The following is a 21,118-nucleotide window of genomic DNA, read 5'->3' on the forward strand; positions in this document are numbered from 1 at the left end:
ATGAAAAACAAGAAATCAGACCATCAGATATCTTAGGACGCTTTGGGATCCCACAGATTTTTATCATGAATGATTAAGGTACATCACTATAGTCTTTTAATTAATCATTATCTGCAGGACAGCGGGTTTAAGATTGAATGCTTGGATGAGTTCATCCAGTCGAGTTTAATCTTCCTTTGGAGTCATAGGTTAGGGTGAGATTTCAAATGTAAAAATTAATGAGCTATCTACCACAGTTCTTCATGAGAAATATAAACTGAAAAAGTCCCTATTATATCAAACACTTAAATTATGTCTTTGAAGGTTGTGCGTGAGTGTGCAACAGTGGATCGTGGGCTCTCCTCTTTCAATGGTAATCAGTCACCTCGCTCAAAAGAATCCTCTTCCAATTATCCTGTCCTGCTGCCTGTTTCCTGATATTTGTATGAATTGGCAATGTTCACAATAGCAAGAGATTTGCCCTTGCACCTTTATGTGTTTATGTTCACTGCCATGAAACACGACGATGAACAGAGGAAGTGCAGGAGAGAGAATCCATCAAAATAAAAGATAATAAATCAGGTGCTAGAAGTGGGTTGCCAGACACTTAAAACTCTCCTATTTTAAAAATTTGATTAGGAAGATTGAAATTTGTTTTTTGAAGAGTTCTGTAGTAAGAATTGTAACTCTAAGGGCTCATAATCAGGTTACGTTTATTCGACACTGCTTTATGCAAGAACATTTCAGATTTTATTTTTTTTTTGTCCCCAGTGGACAGTGGTGATTGGCTGTAATTTTTTTCTTTCTGCATCCTTTTCCGCATGTACAATCTTTTTCCCACTTTAATTTTCACCTTGCTTTATTATGCTCTCTGTATTTTTAAGCAAAATTTTGAGGACAAAAAAAAAAAGAAACTTTGAATTTTCTCACAAATTGCAACATTCCAGTGACTTTTCTATAAACATACAGTCTGCCTGTTTCTTATTATATTTCAATATCATCAACCTAGATTTTTTATAATGATATCCTGCTTGTATTGCAAAAAAAAAAAAAGTCACATTTTTTCAGCCTCACACCCTTCAGACATTAGGAACCCCTCCTCCAAGTCAGCATATCAATGCGTTATGTCATGGTACTAACTCAAGACCTTGCTCCTCCAGAGAACCACGGCCCATGTCCCTGTGCCTGCCAGGTGAGGAGGAGCTGCTGCCAGGGTTGGAGGGTCTGCCCTTCAGGCTGATGCAGCAAGACTGCACGGCGGTGAAGACCCTCCTGCTTCGGCTGCGGAGAACCCTGCAGGAGGTACGTGTGTCCTGCCTGGCTGCTTAGCCATTCGCCGAACAGCCGCGGCCAACCCATTTCTTCCTCAATCACATGTTTGTTAGCACAGGTAACGTCACATGCACAGACCCGTTAGCATCCAACCCCCATCAATCACTTGGCAACCACAGCACCGAGGGGAAAAAAAAAAAAAAAAAACAACAACTAGAGCCCTGTCACAGAAATGTGAAGGAGTAACCGAGTGGGAATGACAGCTGTAATGCAAATTCATTCATTTAATAGACCTCATAGACACCTCCGGGCTTAACCCCTCACCTCACTTTATTTACTGCCTGTTCCCATTAACAGAAGATCTAAAACATCCCCCATCTGTTTGGTTTTTTACCAGTGTTAACCACATGATTTTTTCTTTTTTTTTTTTTTTTGGACTTGCTAGAAAACCTGGATATAACATTTATGAACCACAAGGCATCTTCATAGAAGAGAACACAACAGAACATGAATATTAAAGAGGAAATTGTTTGCCCTCTTCGCAGACTCCAAACTCTCATTAACTTGCAAATTCATTGTCCTCTATCGCCATATGTAAACCGCTCTCTAACAAGAATCAAGGCGGCTTCTTTCTTTTCCTTTGCATTTTGTTTGAGTGACCCAGTGATAATGAAATCAGGTTAATAACTCTCTGTACTTTTGGCTTGTGCGTCTTTGAAGCATGACTAATTTACGATGAATAAAAGATACACCCATCAAAAAATGTGGGAGATGGGGAATGCCAAACAACAGATTTTGCTCTTTAAGAACAGTTGTTTGACTGACTTCGATAACAGTAGTACACTCAAGTTTAACGACAGAGATAAGAAATATTTGCAGAGCTAAACCTTCATCCTACCCAGTGCCATTGTGTGATTCAAAACATTTAAAGGATAAGGGGAGTTCTCCTTATTTTTTGTGTTTGCTGATACGTTCAAAAGGTGTTTGTAAGCCTCTTGTACTTTATAATCTATAGACTTGCTGCTAGGTTGCATTTCAAATCTCGAACGTCACCTTCAAGAGAGCTGTTTTGATTTCAGTGAAAATTGGTTGATGTGCAACGCCGCGACCTTTGAAATAGTTCCTCCTTTTTTTCGGTTTATCCTTAGAGCAAGATGCGTCTGGTTTACTCTATTAGTCAGTCGCAGCTGTTTCACCAAGGCTTTGCTACACACAGCGAGGTTTTATCACCTGAGATGTACAGAAATGAGTCTATAACTTTAACATATTTGCCTAGTAATTTATGATGATCCTTTTTTTTTTTTTTGACTTATCTCAGCATGTTCATGTTCTAGTCAGTAGAGGACTTTTTTTTTTTTTTTTTTTGCTTATGACTTTTAGACTACACATTGATCAAAGCTGACACATTGGGGCCCAACCTAAATATCTCAAAATACATTAATGCTGCTGTTTAAGATTCTATGGGAACCATGTTCAAAAACCTTTCAAAGAGTATATTAGTTTAGTCCAAATATGATTTAGTTCCTCCTCTTATTACATAGAGGTAAAAGCAAAATGAGGAGAAATGGGTTGATATATTAGTGATGACATTCTGGTGATTGCAGATAATTGTGGTGTTTGCGGGTACATTTTTATAAAGAAATGATTGTATGCTCTTTTATTTTTGGAAAACTTTGTATTTTTCTTGGAATCTTTGCAAGGTTCTTTTTTCCTCCCCACTCCAGTGCAAACAAGGAATTAAACTAATGCACAATGGTGTTTTGCTTCTTTTAAGTTTCAGCCCAGCTGTGAGTTATCTCAGGTGGTTCAAGGAAAACTAGCCATAACAGCAAACTCATAAGCACTTTCCCCCACCAATGGTGTTTAGTATAGAGTTAATCTACATTGTGGACAGATGAGTAATTAAACAGTAAGCATTTGATGTGTTATGGATTTTTTTTCTTCAATAGGACACACGTATGGAATACTAGCAGAGTGTGATCTCTCAGACTTATCAAAATGTAAAAATATGGAAATATGGAGTATGGGTAGACAAAAGCACACACAGAAGGGACAATGAGAAAAACAGCTAATAAACTTTGTTTATCAGAGGCAATTCTGAAACCAAACACTGTCTACATCTGCTACGTTCTATGTTATTTAATCAGGTCTACACAAGGTTGCAGGTGTTTATTTAGTCCATTTCCAGTGAAAAAAGGAAAGAAAGATTCTAACATTCGAAAATAGTTTAAAACATTATTCATTTAATTTTATTGGTAATGAAACAATGAAGAGATTAATGGTGTGAAAAGCCTCTTGTAGTCTTCTCCTCTTCCAAACAGTTTCCAGTAAAGAACTTTGAATCTCTGCCCTTAGCGCTTCTCTTTATCTTATTTGAAGTGAATAAACACTTCCATGAACTCTGTAAAGTACACACTTTGAAAACAAAAACTGACTGAAGTATGACAGCTGTTACCTGGTTATGTTTTTCCTTTGGGATTAATGGTCTTCATTCACATCATCAGATAAGCTGCTGTCGTGAAGGTATATGGTTGGACGGCAATGGCCTGTGCTTTGCTGTTTGAACACATCAAAGAATGCAGTCGGGACTGAAAGAGCAACTGTGCGGAGTTGTGTCTTGTATCTAAATGGTGTGTTTCTTTCTTTTTACAGAGTAATGAGACAAGCCCTGCTAGCAGCCTCCATTCTCTACCCATAAGCCCTTGCAGCGAGAAGTCGCTTCCTCTCAAGGTAAACTGCGTATAATGTCAGGGTAAACTGTTCATCAGAAGTTTCTGTCAAAGTACATTTCTTTCACCTAAAAACTACTTCAACAATAGACTATTTATTTTGGAAGCAGACTCTTTTCTTCACGTTCAGTTTTAGGTCAAGGGCGTCTGAGATTTTGTTGAGGTGTGTTGGTTCACTAATATTCTCTCAGAAGTTTTTTGTCGCATACCAATGAGATGTAACAATGTTATCATCGCAGTTTGTACAAAGACTGAATGATTTCATTCATGCGCTTATTTATATATATATGATTCTTAATTTTTTTTTTTTTTGGCGTACCATTGTGTTTCTCCAACAGCATCCGTATCCTTTTCAAGCAGTCTTCTATGCGAAAGAGAGAGTGGGGTATTCTCCTCACCCATCAATAAAAATTTGAGCTATCTCGATAAGATTATTTTATTATGTTTGCTAATCCTGTGGAAATGGCAACGGCTGTCGGCGGGGGGGAGGTTTTTTTTTTTTCCCCCTCATCGTTATCAACCCCCCTTTTTTTTTCCTGAGAGAAGAGGATTTTGTTTTCATCTGGAGTTTTTGTGCAGAGTTGAAAATCCTGTCGAGCAAAGTGGAAATGAGGTCTGTCTTTGTCCTCCTTACTGACCTACATGGAGCTGAACCAGAAGCAGCAGCAAAGCAACAGCAGCAGTAGCAACGAACCATGTGATGTTCCAGCCCATCCATTGCCTAGCGCGGCGTGGTGCTTAGAATAGGGCCCCATGCATTCTGACATTGTGTTGGATGACAAGTGGAGGGGTGGGGCCTCGTCCTGTCGTTCCAGAAAATATGAGGGGAAAAAAAGATCCCAATTTAAAAATAAGCTCCGGAACCCACCTGAGACAAAACCGTGTCACTCCTCGTCCTACTTTGCGCGAAAACTTTTTTTTTTTTTCTCTCTTTCTGGTGTGAACATTTGTTATCCTCTCGCCTTTTATAATTAGTTGCCTGTGGAAAAGTATTTCCTGTGGCGCGCGCAATGGAGGGAGCTTGGGGAATGAAAACGCCATGTCCCAACCCACCCCGTCACTTCCTGGGAAAAGAGCTGATGGAACTGGAATACCAAGATGATTTGTCCTGAATATTCCCATCAAACCTTCCCTCCCCAATGTCCTCATATTTATACTGTCTGGTTAAACAAGTGTACTTAGGACCACCTCCTCCTTTATAGATGTGTCATGTTTGATGGTTATTTTATCGCATTCCATAGCTTTTGGCTTTGGTACAATTCAGAGCGTCCTTCAGTTTCCAGTCTTTGTGTGTCCCATTTTTAGAGCTCGTTCTTGCTACTGGCCAGCCAGCATTGTTCTTAAGACCACCCTCGGCGAGAGCTGAAGAAACCGCGTGGAATTAGTCGAGAAACTCTTATCTCAGACCAAAAGAGGGACGAATGCCCATTTAAACAGCAGTGGGTAAATGTGCATTTATAGCCATATGTGATTAATTACTCATCAAGTCTTCTTTTATGGAGTATGATGAGATGAGATGAAGTGTTTTCATTGGAATTTAAAACAACTGTTAACAACAACCATCCTCGGGCCCCATTCACGCCGCAGGCAGTTCCAGATTGCTTAAAGAATCCGACCGTATTGGTATATGATGAATAGGTCGAGAGTGGGGGAGAAAACATCACAGCTTTAGCATTCTGCACAGCTCTAACTGGGAACTCTCTGGATAAGAAGGAGGAGCTTGCTTTTGGATTTTTGACTCTACTTTCTCCGGCGTGACAGCCACATTCTTTAGCAACCCAGCGTCTCCCTGGATATAATGTTCGGTGCGACTGCAATATGCGACATTGCGTTTTGAGGGGTACCTCAAGGTTCCTCAACCGACGTAGGCCTTCACTGACGTCCTCCATAATTCTTTGCACTTAAACCAGTGCGGTGTTATGATGAAGATGAACCTGTCACTTGGAAAGGCATGAAAAAGTGCTTGGTCATGTTAAATGTTCCAATGAGACTTCTCTCACACAGACTGCTCTCAGACAGTATGGTTTGGAATGGGGTTGTGCCATATGTATATAAGTGGTTTAGATCAGAGCAGAAAAGCTGTGTCTCCTTGTGAGTTTTCGCTGCATGCCCTGCTCTGTGCACATTTAATTTGCATCGCGTATGAGCTAAGTGATCCGCGTTGGGTCACTTTTGGCCGCGGTGTGAACGCAGCCCTGGAGACACTTCATTAAATGTGTTGTTGTTGTAGTTCTAATTTATTCTTTTTTTTTTCTGCAATGCTAGGACGTTTTCGTTAGAATCTGTTGGCAGTGTTTTTTTTTTTTTTTATAATCCAGGAATGCCTAATGCAAAACAAGATGAACCATCCAGGTGTAGCTTTAGCACATTCGCTGAAAACAACACCTAGTCCTGCTCTACAGAGGACAGGGATGGTATCGGAGCTATTCCACTGTGACCAAATGGCTCTCCTGAGGTCAACCAGTGCGCTGTGGAGATAAACTGCCTCTTGGTGAACATCTTTAATTAAGACGTAATGAAATATTCCCCATGGGCGGGGATTTGGAGGAAGTTTTATACTCCTGTTTACCAGATGACCTCCTGAAGACATGACCTTTTGAAGGGAACCGATTTATGTTTTTTTTTTTTTTTTATGTACATGAACGAGATGTCTAGTGTTTTACCGGCGACTCCTTTTAGGTAAAGATACAGGTAACAATAAGGCTTTTGTTTGCTCTGTCTTTTTTTACTTTTTGTGTTCACACTCGTCGTCAGTTTGTGCTGTTACATGAAGAAGAGCATCAAAGAGGGATCCAAGCCCCCCCCCCCCCCCCCCCTTGAGAAATTTGCATAATGTCAACAGAGGGACACATTAGAAGGAAGACAATGGAGTGTGAATGACTCATCTAACCAAAGTGCGTGACATTGGGTCTCATAATCCTAAAATGATCGTTCCCTAAGGACCTGGATGTCACAGTCGTCCACGCTACGGAGCCAGTAACTTGCAGTCTCTCCGTACCGTCCCTCGCTAATTATATTCTGCGCGCCACTGTAGTACCACATAGCACAGATGAGACTCCCTTGGCTTCGTGCGCTCTCTCTGAAAGAGGTCGCGGTCAAAAGGGGCAAAGTCGTTTGCTGTGGCTTGTGGCAGCTCTGCTTAGCTTCTAGGCCTTACAGTCCTTCACTAGCGCCCTTGAATCAGCAGGCATCATTCTGTACCACGCCCCCCCGCCACCCCCCCCCCCCCCCCCCCCCCCCCCGCCTCCCTTTTCTTTTTTTTTATTTTTGTTTAAGATGGAGATCGACAACCCAAGGTCGTGGGAAAATGCAGGTAGTTCACTTGAAGTTTATGGAGGAGAGAGAGAGAGAGAGAGAGAGAGCAAGAGCGAGAGCGCAAGTCTTTTGCACAGAGCACACACCTTGAAAACCAGAGAGAACTGTGAAGTCATTCATATGTAGAAGTAAACTAGGACTCTGGGGCACGTGGCTTGCGTAACATCGTTCTTTTGGTGTGTGTGTGTGTGTGTGTGTGTGTGTGTGTACGTGTACGTGTGTGTGTGTGTGTGTGTGTGTGTGTGTACGTGTACGTGTGTGTGTGTGTGTGTGTGTGTGTGTATGTGTGTGTGTGTGTGTGTGTGTGCGTTCTTCTATGTAGGATCCTGGGAGAGAGGAGTGGCAGTCCTTGCAGCAGCAGCTGAAAGAAAAAGATGAAGTGATCCTCCAGCTTCAAACAGAGCTGGTGAGAGAACTCTTCAAGTATAGTGCCTCACCAGCCTTATGAGAAAAAAAAAAAGCACTACTCATTGACATTGGCATCATGCTTCCCTTATATTACAAAAGGATGGCATGGAGCTGCTCTTCAGTGATTTTTTTTTTTTTTTTTTAGGTTTGTTGTGCGGTTGTAAACAAGTTATTTTCTTGGCATGCTCAGGAACAACGTGTACGAGACATGCTTTTAATATGCCGTCCCATAGGTCAATGGTTAGACAAACCAAAGGACAAAAATGACAGGTACAGCTGAAATTTATGACAGAGTGGTGAGAGAGAGAGGGAGAGAGAGAGAGAGAGAGAGAGAGAGAGAGAGAGATGAGATCATAGCAGAGGGATGGTAGAGGAAGAACGAATGAACGAGAACAGCAGATGGCACTGAAGAGGCTGCAAACGAAAGAGAAGAAACATTTAAATAGAGCGCAGCTTATCATTTTTTTTTTTTTTTGACCGTTTCTCCCTTTTATAAGATATCACCTCTTGATTTGTTGCCTTGATTTTAATGACTTTCTTTCAAGCTTATCAAATCCATAGTACCGTTCTCCTCTCCCATTTGCTGAGATTAAAGAGGAAGAAGAAGGTTGACTAACAGAGTGAAAAGCACAGTGCTGAATGCTCATTTTCTCAACTTTGATCCCATTAAGGAAAAAAAAAAAAGCAATGAAAGACATTAATCATGTAAATAAATCCAGCAGTACGAAGCCTGCATGGTTTATGATAAGAAAGAAAGGTTTTTTTTTTTACAGTTCATTTTTTTTTTCCTTTGAATTGTTACTTTGTTATTTCATCTTAATATTTTGATGGCGTCTGAAAATAGTCTTCCCTGGATATTTTTTTTTTTTCCGTGCATTTTCAAAATGAATCGACACCACGTTTGTAGCGATGGTCCAAATTCCATCTGATGTTGCCGGTTTTCTGATTGGGACCAGAAGCCAGCGCGTCAAAACAATTTCTCTTCCATGTGGCTTTCAGTCATCTAACCCCCCCCCCCCCCCCCCCCCAATTTTTGCAAAGTTTTCCATGGAATTGAGAGTTACCCTGGTGCGCTCAGCACTGGCCCTGCGTTAACTTGATTCAGGACCTGCCCACTCTCCCAAAATTCCTTATGGAAAGCAGGCCTGAGCCAAGAACTAGGGAGTTGTGTTTGGGGGCCATCTGTTACTTATCTAGCCCTGCTGTCTAAATTTACTCTCAGGTTAGCTCAAACACTGCATCACTGCCTGTTCCCTTTTGTATGACTACACTAAACTGAGGACATGTAGCCTAACATTGTGCATCAGTGCACTCATTTCTATTGTGTTAATTGTAGTGCGATGTAATAACATTACGAATAGTGCTTACTACAATGTAATGTGACGTAATGATGTTATGTACTTATTACAGTGTAATGCACACTTAATAATATGCTCTTAACCTTGCTGCATTCATAACTGTGTTACATTATAGAGTCTTTATACCCTATACAGTGTTTAGGAGTCAGTAATTGTGGCAGTGGTTCTACTTTATTTACACGTAATTAGCTGAGAGTGTAGTTTTATAAGGGAAAGTTAAACTGATGTACCTCACAGCTGTCTCCATTTTTGTGAAAAGAAAGACCCCCCCCCTTGCCAAAATGGTGCACTCAACAGCAACATCATCATAAACTATATCCTGCTGTTAAACCTGACGGCTCTTTTGGCCGGACCCGCTTGGCTCAGTATTTACGAGCTGTATTAGATTCCGCTAAACTCCATTAGTAACGTGCTATATCACAGCATTTACCTAAATAATTATATAATAGTATTTTCTTAGCTTCTTGCTGTTACAACATATGTTTGGGATAGATGATGACGATGATTTTAAGTATATTTCAGGGAAGGTGTTTTTTTTTCTATGACCACACAGGTATGAGGTCACTTTAATCTAACTTTGTGGCTTTGGTATGTGCCATCTGCAGGAAATTGTCCGGGGAACTCAGAAACCTCTCTGCCAAAAAACTGACAAGACCACACAGACAGATCTCACAGTACCAGAGGTGAGTCACTGTTCCGGCAGGATAAAACAAACCTTAGTGACACTGCTAATGTTCCCAGACCATCGAACAAGGTCTTTTTCTTTTTTCTTTCTTTTTTTTTTTTTTTTAATGGAACACAAGTCCTTGTCAGTCTGTTTTTTTTCTTTCTTTCTTTCTTTCTTCCTCTCTTAACAGAGTGCAGACGAAAGAGATTCTGACACATCTGTATTGTTAGCTTACCATTCCTGCTCAGTCTGCTACATAGAGACTCACCCAAATTGGACAGTTTATAGCTGAGTGCTTTCAGTTATGCCAGTGCTTATCGAATTTTATCTCTCATGTTCTTTTATTGAGGGATGAGGAACTTGGTAACAATTCATATTGTCTACAGTAAGTGTTTATTAACAGAGCAACTACACAAGTAAGAAGACTAAACTTTGAGTATTCCCGTAGTATGTGGAAGTGACCCATCAATAATTACATATGATACATTCAATTATACCGTATACTTTTTGTACTGGTTACACCGCACAAATGTCATTTTGGATATATCTGTGAATTAGGCGCCTATTTAAGTATTAGGGGAATGTACTTAGGGTGCTTGTAATCCAACAGTGTCTTACCGAGTGACATTGAATAGGAGGCAGCTGTTGGAGGGACTATTATTGGACAAGTCGTGATTTCAGCTTGTCTTATAATTAGTGCAAACACTCAGCCAGACAGCAAGTCACTATGCTATTAAAAAGAATGTGCATGAATCCAGAGTGCTTGACTCCTGTGCTCATCTGAGAATTGTGTTTTCCAATTATATTATACTTGAAGTAGTGGACTCTCATCCGAAGCCAGCGATGTGTATTTGCCTGTGCTTGAGCAGCACTAGTTTCCTCTTGCAACGTTCAAGATCTAGTTATTTACAGTTTTTTAAAAAAAGAATCAGGTGGAGCGTACTACTTCTTTTTTATTCTTATTTCTGTTCTTTGGAGCTCCGTTGCGGACCTCGTTGAGGAGTCTGTACATTTCTTTAACATGCAGATAACTCTCAGACAGTGTGCTCACAGATGGCCCACACCCAGAGAGATTTCTCTCACTTCTGCACTCCTGTGGTGATGCAAGCAATACGTGCTATCTGAGTATAATGACCCGCTAGTCATTTCAAAGCTTATTATGAACAACGTAGCTCCGCGATGTTAAAATTCAAATGGCTTCCGCTGCTAATTTCTTGCCCATCTATCTTGAGGCTTGATGCTGCATAAATGTGTGTAGCGCCCCAGGCCCATCAGAAACGGGGCCTGGAGTCTAATCTGTGGCTAGGGCTTTGTGAGGGGCCGGTGCTGAAATTGGTCTCCATTATATTAGGCTGGGGTAAGGTAAGTGGTGTTTTCTCTGCGCGATGTTAGCGTGTGGTTTTTATTTCCTCCTCCATCCATTTTATGGAGAAGCACCGGCCTGAAAGTGACAGCGTGGGTGGATATGGATTCTCTTCTTGCCTACCTCAGATGCACTCTCGCTATCGTACAGAGCAGAGAGGAGCGAGCCCCCCTTCACACACACACACACACACACATGCGCACATTCTGCGACACACGCACACATGCACGCACACGCACGCACACATGCACAGGAGACCCCCAGGCCTCTACATGTTACTCTCCACATCCTAGCACACTGAGCTCAGCATGAGATGAGTTGAGCTTTTTCCATGCGGCTCCTATACCGACTTCATCGCTATATAGGTTATCACATTGAGGACAAGCAGATATCAAAAGTGTGTCTACAAGTGGGTCAGCTATTTCGAAGGCTGCTGCGACGTGAGGAGGTCATCTGCTCCCTTTTTTTTTTTTCTTCTCTTTTTTTTTTTCTGGAGCACCTCTCTCTCTCTCTCTCCCTCTCCCTCCCTCTCTCTCTCTCTCTCTCTCTCTCTGTCTGTCTCTTTACCCGACTGAGCTAATTAGGTGAGGAGACACTGAAAAGGGCTTGTGTCCTCTGTTGAGCCATGGTTGCATCCCCTGGGACCAGACTGGCCTCTTTCACAAGAGACTGGACACTCAAGGCCCACAAACTCAGCGTGGCACCAGCAAAGTCTTTTTTCAGTCCTCAAATGCCCCCTCTAAAACCTCTGCTCAATGGCTAGAATTCAGTTCAAACAGGCAGGAATCTTCAACCACCCACAGAGCGAGATGGCTTAAGCGCTAACACAAAGAAACGGACAGACAAGGACCAAAATTCCCATCGATATGGGTCAATAAGTTCGACGGGATTTTTGATGACCTCGAATCACACCAGCACTTGAAACGCATTCATCCTGTAAACGTACTTTAAATGCTTTACAAAATGCTTTCTCTAAAGTATCATTAAAAATAGCAGGCCTTTTTTTCTTAACTGAACGTGGTCACCAAAGCGTTACCCCAGCCACCCCCCTCCCACCTCCCACCAGCCCTGTGGTCAATGCTGAAGCTGATTGTGGAGCTTAAGAAGAGCTGGTCAGTGCCAGATAATTCCCTGTTTGCGTTCAAACTAACGTCGTGCAGACATTTAAATGGAAAAAACACTTAGGAGCTCATTTAGTCCCCCATCCCCTGCTCTGTGGCAGAAATATCAAGTTTTATGGATTACTTTCTGTTTTCATAAGATTTCCCTCCCAGTCATGAATCTTATTTAGAGAAATGACAGCTCTTATTAAACTAGTTGAATATTTCGCCAAATGGAATGCCCCTCCAGCCAGAATAAGTCATCTGATACGACTCAGATGGCTGAACCTATGCAGGCAAGAGAGGGAGAGAGAGAGAGAGACGGACACACTCCTCCAGACCGATTGGTGGTCAGCTCCATAGCTGGAGGACACTTGTTGATGGAGAGGTATTGGATGTTTCTCGCGGTGGTATCACCAGGATTTAGGGTGTACTCCCGCTGAGGGGCTTTCAGAATGTACTTTGTTCTGACCCGTCAAATGGCCGGCTCTTTTTCTCTTAAAGCTCTCCTTTTGATATTGGTTTTCAGATGTAGCCCGTGTCTCAGGATGTCAGTGTTCCACATAACTCCTGCCAGAGCGCAGGTTTGATCTCCGTGTCCTCGTTTTCCAAGTTCAAAAGCACACAGTGTCTTAGCAGGATTTCGGGTGTGGTCGGAATATGGGACCGTCTCACCTCTGCCTTTCCGAACCTACTCTGAGAGAACTCTCTGCCTTTCTGTTTCTATCAAGCATTGATATGTTCATTTTTGAGCATTTCTTGCTTGATTTTCATCTGTGTGCTACAAATGTGTGTTTACTTAGAGACTATATCTGGAATGGAATGGTCTTCTTGGCCCTTTTATTAGCATCATGCACAGGGATCTCTGGAAACATAAACAACTACATTATTTTATTGTGAAACTCTCTTTCTGCCGTATTACGCTCAGAAGGGAAAGTAAAACTGTTGTCCACTTTATGGTAGGGTTCAATGGATACCTCAAATGTTTTTATTTTACAATTTTACAATTTTCTACTATTCCACAGTAGGAAATAAAGCATTTATCTGCTGCATGGTAGTTAAACATTATGATCACTGAATTGGTAGCTTATAACAGTGTCTAAACCCTTTAGCTATTGGATGCTAACTATGTCTGATGATTGAACTTTTTTGGACATTCAGTAGTAATTCTATTGGCGGCTAAACCCCTTGGCCATTCCTGTCTTGTCTGAAAAATATTAAGCGACGCTTTTGGGCAGTTTATGTGGTTTACTTTGCAAATCCATCACCCTCATCATTTTTTTCGTCGCCCACCCTCCCTGCTGCCGAGGCCATTTGACCGCGTGCTTAGGTGAATGAATTATCCTCCGTGTCCGGAGTGGAGATCTTAACCATAACTCTCCCCTGCAGTCCTGCCACTGGACAGGTGGACGGGGATGGGCGAAGGCCCCATTCGGGGTGATGTAATGCCAGCTGTCTGAGGCTGAACTGGTCCCTGGCTTCGCTTCCAAGCAATCTGCATGCCAGCGCGCGGCATGTAGGAGGGAAGTTATTAGGGCTGTGAACAGGGCATAGTGCGTTTATTATGGCTTTACTGTGACCCATCAACTTTTACTGGCTGAACTGTCTTTCCAGCTGTCCGGGCTTGTAAAACATTTTCAGTGGCCTCTGGTAGTTTGAAGCCTGAGGGTTAGGCAAACGCAGACCTGTAACGACGGACGTAACAGGTGAAGTTAGTTCGGTTCAAATGGAACGTCAAGTAAGGTGAGCCGGGCACCAGCTCTCTCATGACCCCCTGCAGTCAGACAGTATTAAGGATTTATAATACAAAATGCACTGTGATCACAGCGGTGTCAGCTTAAAAAAAAAAAAAAGGTGAGATAAAGAGCGATGGCTATAAGGTAAGTTGAGGTAAATGCAGCCATCTTTATGTGTTGTAAGGTAACCTTTAAGGTGACGCGCCTCAAAGAGTTTGGTGGCATCAGTCATCGTAGTCCTATTTGTCACTCATGACTAACCAGCGTTCATCTTGATGCATTGTCTCTGCTTTTGACTAACCCTTGCCCCTAAGACATGTGTTTTGCTTGCAGGGCAAAGCTTGGAGTGGCCCTGCACTAGCACGCAGGCAGCTGAGTGAGTTATAAAAAAAAAGCTATGTGTTATGCTCCGTGTTGTGCTAGATTCACTATAGCATGGAATGCTTGCTATGTCTTTGTTAGCTTAGAAAGTCTGAGCACCCCACTTCCCTCTCGGTTCACAGACCCTCTCCTATTGGCCGCCTAAACCGTCTGTCCTGATTCTCAGCACTCCAGAACAGTCCCAAACCCACTCCTGACTCATGCCTGCCCCTTCTTCCCTCACATGTATTGCTGGTAGCACTGTTTTTGACCTGGTCTTTAGAATGTTTCCGTAATTGTGACGTTAACACGACGTGTCGTACCTGTCGTAAGCTGTCATCCTGTGACACACCTCACAGACTGACAGAGAAAAATGGTAGGCAATTTAAGCATCATTTGTCACGATACTCCTGTTTTTGACATTAATATTCGTGAAGATGCATAGTAATATTCATGAGGTATTATGGGATATTGGTGACTCGTCGCTGACATGTCAAATCACATGTTGCCGTTCAAATTTATGTCGATCAGTGCTGCTGTATATTCATGTTTACTGCTGGTTGGCCCACTCTGGTATCTTGGTATGTGCCCTGGAAACTGCTCCTCCCTGAAAATGCACCACTTCTTGTTCACCATCTCCCTTTTGGCTCACAGTTATGTACAGATTCCTTTACTGGTCCTCCGTGTGGTAATTACCTCCCATTTCAGATGAAATTAAAATTACATCTGCATCCAGCTGCCTCTCCATCCAGTAAGCCCTATCTAATCCTTCTGGATGGGGTTGAGAATAGGTGCTTTGTTCCCTGATATATGTTGTTGTGTTTATATATATGTGTGTGTGTGTGTGTGTGTGTGTGCGTGTGCGCGCACTCCATCAGTGTTCGCTCCGTGTGTAGGTGTTAGTCTGTGGAGTGGTAATCTACACAGACAGTGCGGTAAGTGAACGCTCACCGCGCCCTCACAGTGAGCCTGGGGCATCCGGATTCGGAAAGATGAAAGCTCCTGTTTACTCAGGTGGAGGAGTTGGCTAGGGTTAGACGAGGGGGGGGGGGCTTTCGTAGCTTTGATCCTCTTTTTGTCAAGTTCTTTTTAGTACAGATATATGGAATGGTGCCTGTTTCACTTATTTGTGAGTACGGTAAGGGGGAAAAAAAAGATAACAGCCCTCCATTTGTCTATTTCTGCTGAATGTTGACCTATTTGTTAACTGGTATGCTGGTATGTTCCCTGGAGTTGTAAGATGCACCATATCTGCTGTCCGGTATTAATTTGCTTTATTTTTTTAAAAGACTGAGCTTTTAGGTTGCGCTTCATTTATAACAGATTTCGTCCCATTTGGAATGAGCGACAGTTCTGTATTGTTGTAAGTCCTTGTCATGGCCTGACCCCACCATAGTCTGACGCAGGGTGGGGGAGGTGGATGGGGTGGTGGTTGGCACGCACATCCTCCTATACTCCTCCTTTTCTCCTGCCAGCTAACAAGCATCTGGCTTGTGTAATGATGTGGAGAGAACCCTCTCCCGCTGACCCTTACAGAAACACAGTCAATAGTGTTGTTTTGCCATGTCCGATCCAGTCAGAGGTACCGCTGAGGTTCCGACCCGTGACCTCAGTGTAATTTAATACCAGACCACTCGGACACAGGTCAGCGGTGTTTTCGGCAATGCATTCAGTTGCCGTTTAGCCGATAGAAATGTTCCTTTGCTCACGGGATAATGTATTATTCCTGTCTTTCATTTAAACACGCCAATAACATAGCTGTTTAGACTCAAACACCATCGGTGCCGAGTGTCCATGCATGGAATGTCTCCTTGATAAATATTCCGGGGAGTGTTACTGGTGAGTGAGTGAGTGAGTGCGTGAAGAGTGTGTCTGGACTGGGTTTATAATTAAGAGGCGCTCTGCGCGGTGATATACAGGATTAGATTTAGATAAGTGAGCTGGACTCTAGCCAGGCAGCAGCCGGCCAATCTGAAAGGCTCTCATGTTCCTCATTCAAGCTAATGAGATACCATCCCTCCAAGGGGAGGCGGGGAGAAGCTCCCTGAAACTTGGCCGATCGTCATATCCCGTCGCTTTAGCCCTGCGGCTACGTCTCCTACCGCTTCACAGCTCTCCGTCAGCGAGAGGCAGTAAAGGTGGATGGGATCGATTGATCGGTTCGGTTTGGGTGGAGGAAATGCATGTAAATAGAAAAGGGGATAGAAGGGAGTTTACCCTAAGATAAATATGCATTTTAAGTACTTATGGGGCTTAATAAGAGATCCAGCATAAGAAGTAACAACTATTAGTGGGGTTTTTTTTCCCCCTCTATCTTGGATTATGTTAAGCAGCATCAGGTTCAATGTGAGCGTGTCTCTCCGGGGGTGTGAGGACACATACCAGCAGGATGCACAAAGTATTATGAAAGAACACTCTGCTTCTGAAAGGACAAGTCAGATAAAAACCAGCGTAGACAAAAAAAAACGACGTCAACCTGGCTTTATGTTTGCCACACCTGTGGCATCGATTTGAGGCGCGTGTGCGTCGCTCGGTCTCGTCCGACGGGCCGTCCTTGGCACGCCTCGACCTCCCACGCCGTCGGTGTCATAATCGTCGAACGCCCCCGCGGCATCGTAAAAGGTTGCCGCTCGGCAACGAGTTTGTCAAGGTAACGGCGGGGCTCCAACAGCACGACGACAGACGGACCAGGGTCCCCGCGGACGAGGCAGGCCAGAGGGTGGCCGCAGGGCTTTTGCGGCCATTAGCAGAAGGTGTGCGTTGCTCCAGCAATCCCCCCCCCCCCCCCCCCCCCCCCTTCACCCTCCACTCCTCCTACATCCTCATCCTTCCCAGGCACAACAGAACGGGAAAGGCGGCACCTCACTGAGGCCAGATGGCGCGAGAGGCAGGAACATTGTGGCACAATAAAGAAGTTTTATGTATTTATTAAAAAAAAAAAGTAAATGACATTCAGTGAGCTGACCGGCCCAGAAAACGCAAGGCAGATGATTTTATTTTTGTCATGCCGCTCACCCCTGCCACGCAAGAGGCAATTTGCATCTTTTATTTTATTTTTTTTCTTTCCCTCAAATGCATTGCTGCCACGCAACACCCCCCCCCCCCCTTTTCCCAGTTGAATACATATTTGATTTTGCCGTGTCGGAATGTTATGCTGTGCCGTGCCATGGTTATGGATGTGTGTGTGTGATGTATGTTTATGTGTGCATTAAATGTCTGTCCTTCATACATGGTGGAAGCTGTAGGACACTACATAACCCTGAGGCTGGCGGGGGGGGGGGGGGGGGGGGGGGGGGTGCGGGGACGACTTCTGGAGTCGAGCGCTCCCCTTACCCCCAAAACAACCCCACCCACCCACTTTCATGTCACCTGAGCCTCCTCAGCTCTTATCAGCCAGGCAAAGGCTTTGGCCTCTTGGCTCTTGGCACCGCAGTCATTCTGCTGACGCTGACTTCAGATATCATGAAAAATATTAATTCACTTAGGCGGCGGCTCCGTGGTATTTCCATCTCGGAGTTTCATTAGACAGGGAGCGGAATAATTCATAGCATTCCTCACCTCAGCCCGGGCCTTTTTATTAAAGCCAGGAGCAGATTACCATATTTACAGTAGTTTCTTGCTCCCTTGTTATTCTTCGGGACTTGGCACTACTCCTCCCCTGTTGGCAGGGCTGTTTTTCTGGGTTTCTCGCTCTATCCAGTCTGGGCATTGTGATAACCACTTCGTTCTTACTGTGACTCATTCTCCAGAGTTCTCACACCCACCGGTTCCTTAAGCTTTTTTTTTTTTTTTTTTCTTTTTCTCTGGGTTCTCTTACCCTCCCCTCCTGCCTCACTCCTGTCCTCATCTCTCATGCTCTACTGCTATTTCTGCCCCCGCGTATCAAACACCTTTAGGAGGAACTGTTAGGAACACCAACTACCCCCCCCCCACCATACCCCCCCTCTGAGTTTAAGAGCTTTGATTTTGTCCTCTCTTCATCTTTTGTTGTATCATTTGCCTATAAGATGTTTTAGAAAGAATTATTAATGTGTAGTGTTTAAGCCTTTATTTGAATGTTTAAATAATCTTTGAACCTTAGGGGCTTATTGTTGTTTAGAGATTAAGTCTTTCATTAAACTGCATTTATTGAGACATATATTGTTAATTATTCAGTGATTTACCCCGAGTCAGAGTTTAATGAACTGTAATTGTGCATTTGCATTTAGAAGTCACGCATACATCAACTCACATTTCATATATAACCATCAATATGTCATTACATCTACATAATTCTCCGACCAGAGTAATGTTTCAGTATGCGTCTTATGTGCACAGTTTTTTTTTTTTGTGTCTCATTCAAGACTACTCCACTGCATTGTGTTTGTGTTTTTCTGTTTGTGTCCATCATGTTTATCTTTCTCCATATTGTTGTGTTCTCATGCCCCCCCCCCCCCAATCTTCCCCCTCGGCACAGTAAGCAGCAGCCGTGTGTGATGGAGGCAGCGTACAGGTAGGGGGTCTTTCTCTGTGTGAAGCAATCTGTCTTCCTCTAATCAAAGGCAGGTTGCTTACCCCCCATCCTACCCCCCCCCCCACCCCAACAAATCCTTAGCTTCACTAATTATGGGAGAGACAAACAAGCTTTAAATTACCGTCAACAAATAATCATGCACAAAATGTATTAATTTGCACTGTGTGGTAGAGTGAATTTATGTTGATTGGTGGCTGGTGGTTTTATCAACATTTGCGAATGCTTTAAATATGTTCATTGCCATAATCTTTTTGATCCTGTCCCCCTGTACACGATCAAGGCTCATCTCTTGGCTTGAAATTCTGTTTCCGCCCGAGGTATCTTTAAAAGTTTGTTTGATTGTCTCTTAAATTTATTCACCTTTGCTCTTGAACAGCTTTTCACACAAATCCACGCCCTTAGCAATGTTGTTAGAAAGACAGAGCAAATAAACTTTGAAGTAGGTGGAAAAAACCCGGGGAGATATTAGGGGTGCAGCGCTGAATTCGATGGAGAGCGAGTTAACTTGAGTGTTTTTTTTTTTTTTTTGTGGTTGTCATGAATGAAATTGAGTAAAACTCTCAATGCATTCATAAAACCACCTTTTTAAAAAACATAACAAACAAACAAACAGACAAAACTGTAAGATGCTGCTAATGGCCTTGTTTTCTGTTGTTTAGGTCCCTGTCCATGCAAGAAATAGCATGCTTTGCATAATATGTAGCCCCACACGCTTTACTAGTGTTTAGATGGAAGATGTAGTGCATTTATTGGGTATGCTTGAACAGAAAATAGTTCTTTGTTCGTTTATATTTAAAGCAAACCTCTTAGTCGTGTGGTAACGGTACGTCTTGTTTGGTACTTTGGTACTTCTTGTTTGATCCAGTTTCCGCAAGGCTTACGTGCTGTTTATTATAACATGTGTACCTGAAGGTATGGAGTGACATCTGCTTCATTAATTCGGAAAGAGGCTGGAAGGTCCATTGGTTCAGAGAGTGTTGCTAGCATTTACCATCTATTGATCTACTGCAGGTCCACTTCTCCACAGGTACATTTTCCAAAGCCTGGGAAATCAGCAATGCATAAAAGACTTTATGATCCCAGGACTTTTATGATACACGTGCTGAGAAAGCTCAAGGGCACATGTAATGGGATTGCATTGATGACACAGAATTTTGATGTGTATCTAGACATCTTTGAACGAGAAGATTTATCGCCTCTTCTTTTCGGTGCCTTGACAAAATCGCTATAATTGTAAATGAATCAAACACAAGATAGACGTCATAGCAATCAAGATATGAATGAAAGTAATCGGGGAAAAAAAACCCAGTTCTGGTCAGTGTTTAGGAAGTTCTTGTTATCGAGAAATTACTTTAAGGTCTATGGTATGTTTTCAGAGCTCTTTTTTAGAATCAGGAAACCTTTTTATTTTTTTTATTCCATGTGAGAATACTCGTCAGTATTGGAAATATGTCAGACAAGAGGGTGATGTTGATATGCGTTGACAAAAGGATAACAGGGGATTAAAGGGTCGCGTCTCTGCTTTTCATGAATTATTAAAGACAGTTAGACGGGATGAATCTACCAGCCACTGTAAATATGCAGTTGCCAAATAGAATCAAAATTTTAACATAATCTTCCCGTATTATGGTGTGTTGATCTGGAAATCATTAATAATACAAAGTTAAGCGATCGGTTGAAAAAGACCACAATCAAATAACTGAGGGCTTTTAGGATGATGGTATTGTTGACAAGAATCCTTATCTTTTCCTTCAGTCTCCCACAGGGTCACTAACTGAGTGGCCTATTTAGAAACAAAAAGTTTGTTTGTTCACCAATATTGTGTATCACTGCGGATCCTGAAAACCTGTCAATTGCATTCTCTCTCAGCTTTTTATCTTGGGCTTTGTCTTTTTCTTGCCACAGGTGGAAAGAGAGGGTGGTGGGTGGGGGGGGGGTGCTCTGGTTATTGCATTAAAACTTACCAGGCGACATGGACGGAATGATGAATTATTAAAAAAGCCCACAGGGCATTGTCTATTCCTGGTGCTGTTAGTTCACGCTTGTAACAGTCAGCCCTCAGCGAACAAAACAGACAAGGGGACTCTAGCCATTGTAGTAAAATCAGACATTTCATATAAAGTGGATCTCTTCACTGGCAGCAAAAAAACGAAAGCTCTTGCATAAATCTTTCAAGAGATTCCCCAACAATTAATTGATTTTATGTGGGTTGTTTTAGATTAGTTTGCCACAATCCAATAAGATGGGCAATAAAAGACCAACGCTATAGCTTGAGGCATTAAATTCATCCTTCTTTTTATAGACTTGGTGTCTCCTTT

At 42.7% G+C, this 21,118-nt stretch overlaps 1 protein-coding gene across 1 annotated transcript in view; it reads left to right on the top strand.

Moving 5' to 3' along the window:
- The window catches only part of ccser1 (coiled-coil serine-rich protein 1), a 52,688-nt gene that overhangs the window by 19,420 nt on the left and 12,150 nt on the right, over positions 1–21,118 (top strand). The window contains exons 5-8 of the mRNA XM_030765072.1: positions 1,125–1,281; positions 3,904–3,981; positions 7,618–7,701; positions 9,667–9,744. Coding sequence (XP_030620932.1) covers positions 1,125–1,281; positions 3,904–3,981; positions 7,618–7,701; positions 9,667–9,744 — 397 coding nt within the window. The remainder of the gene's footprint in view (positions 1–1,124; positions 1,282–3,903; positions 3,982–7,617; positions 7,702–9,666; positions 9,745–21,118) is intronic.

This window comes from Chanos chanos, chromosome 1 (assembly GCF_902362185.1).
Source record: "Chanos chanos chromosome 1, fChaCha1.1, whole genome shotgun sequence".
Lineage (NCBI taxonomy): Eukaryota > Metazoa > Chordata > Actinopteri > Gonorynchiformes > Chanidae > Chanos > Chanos chanos.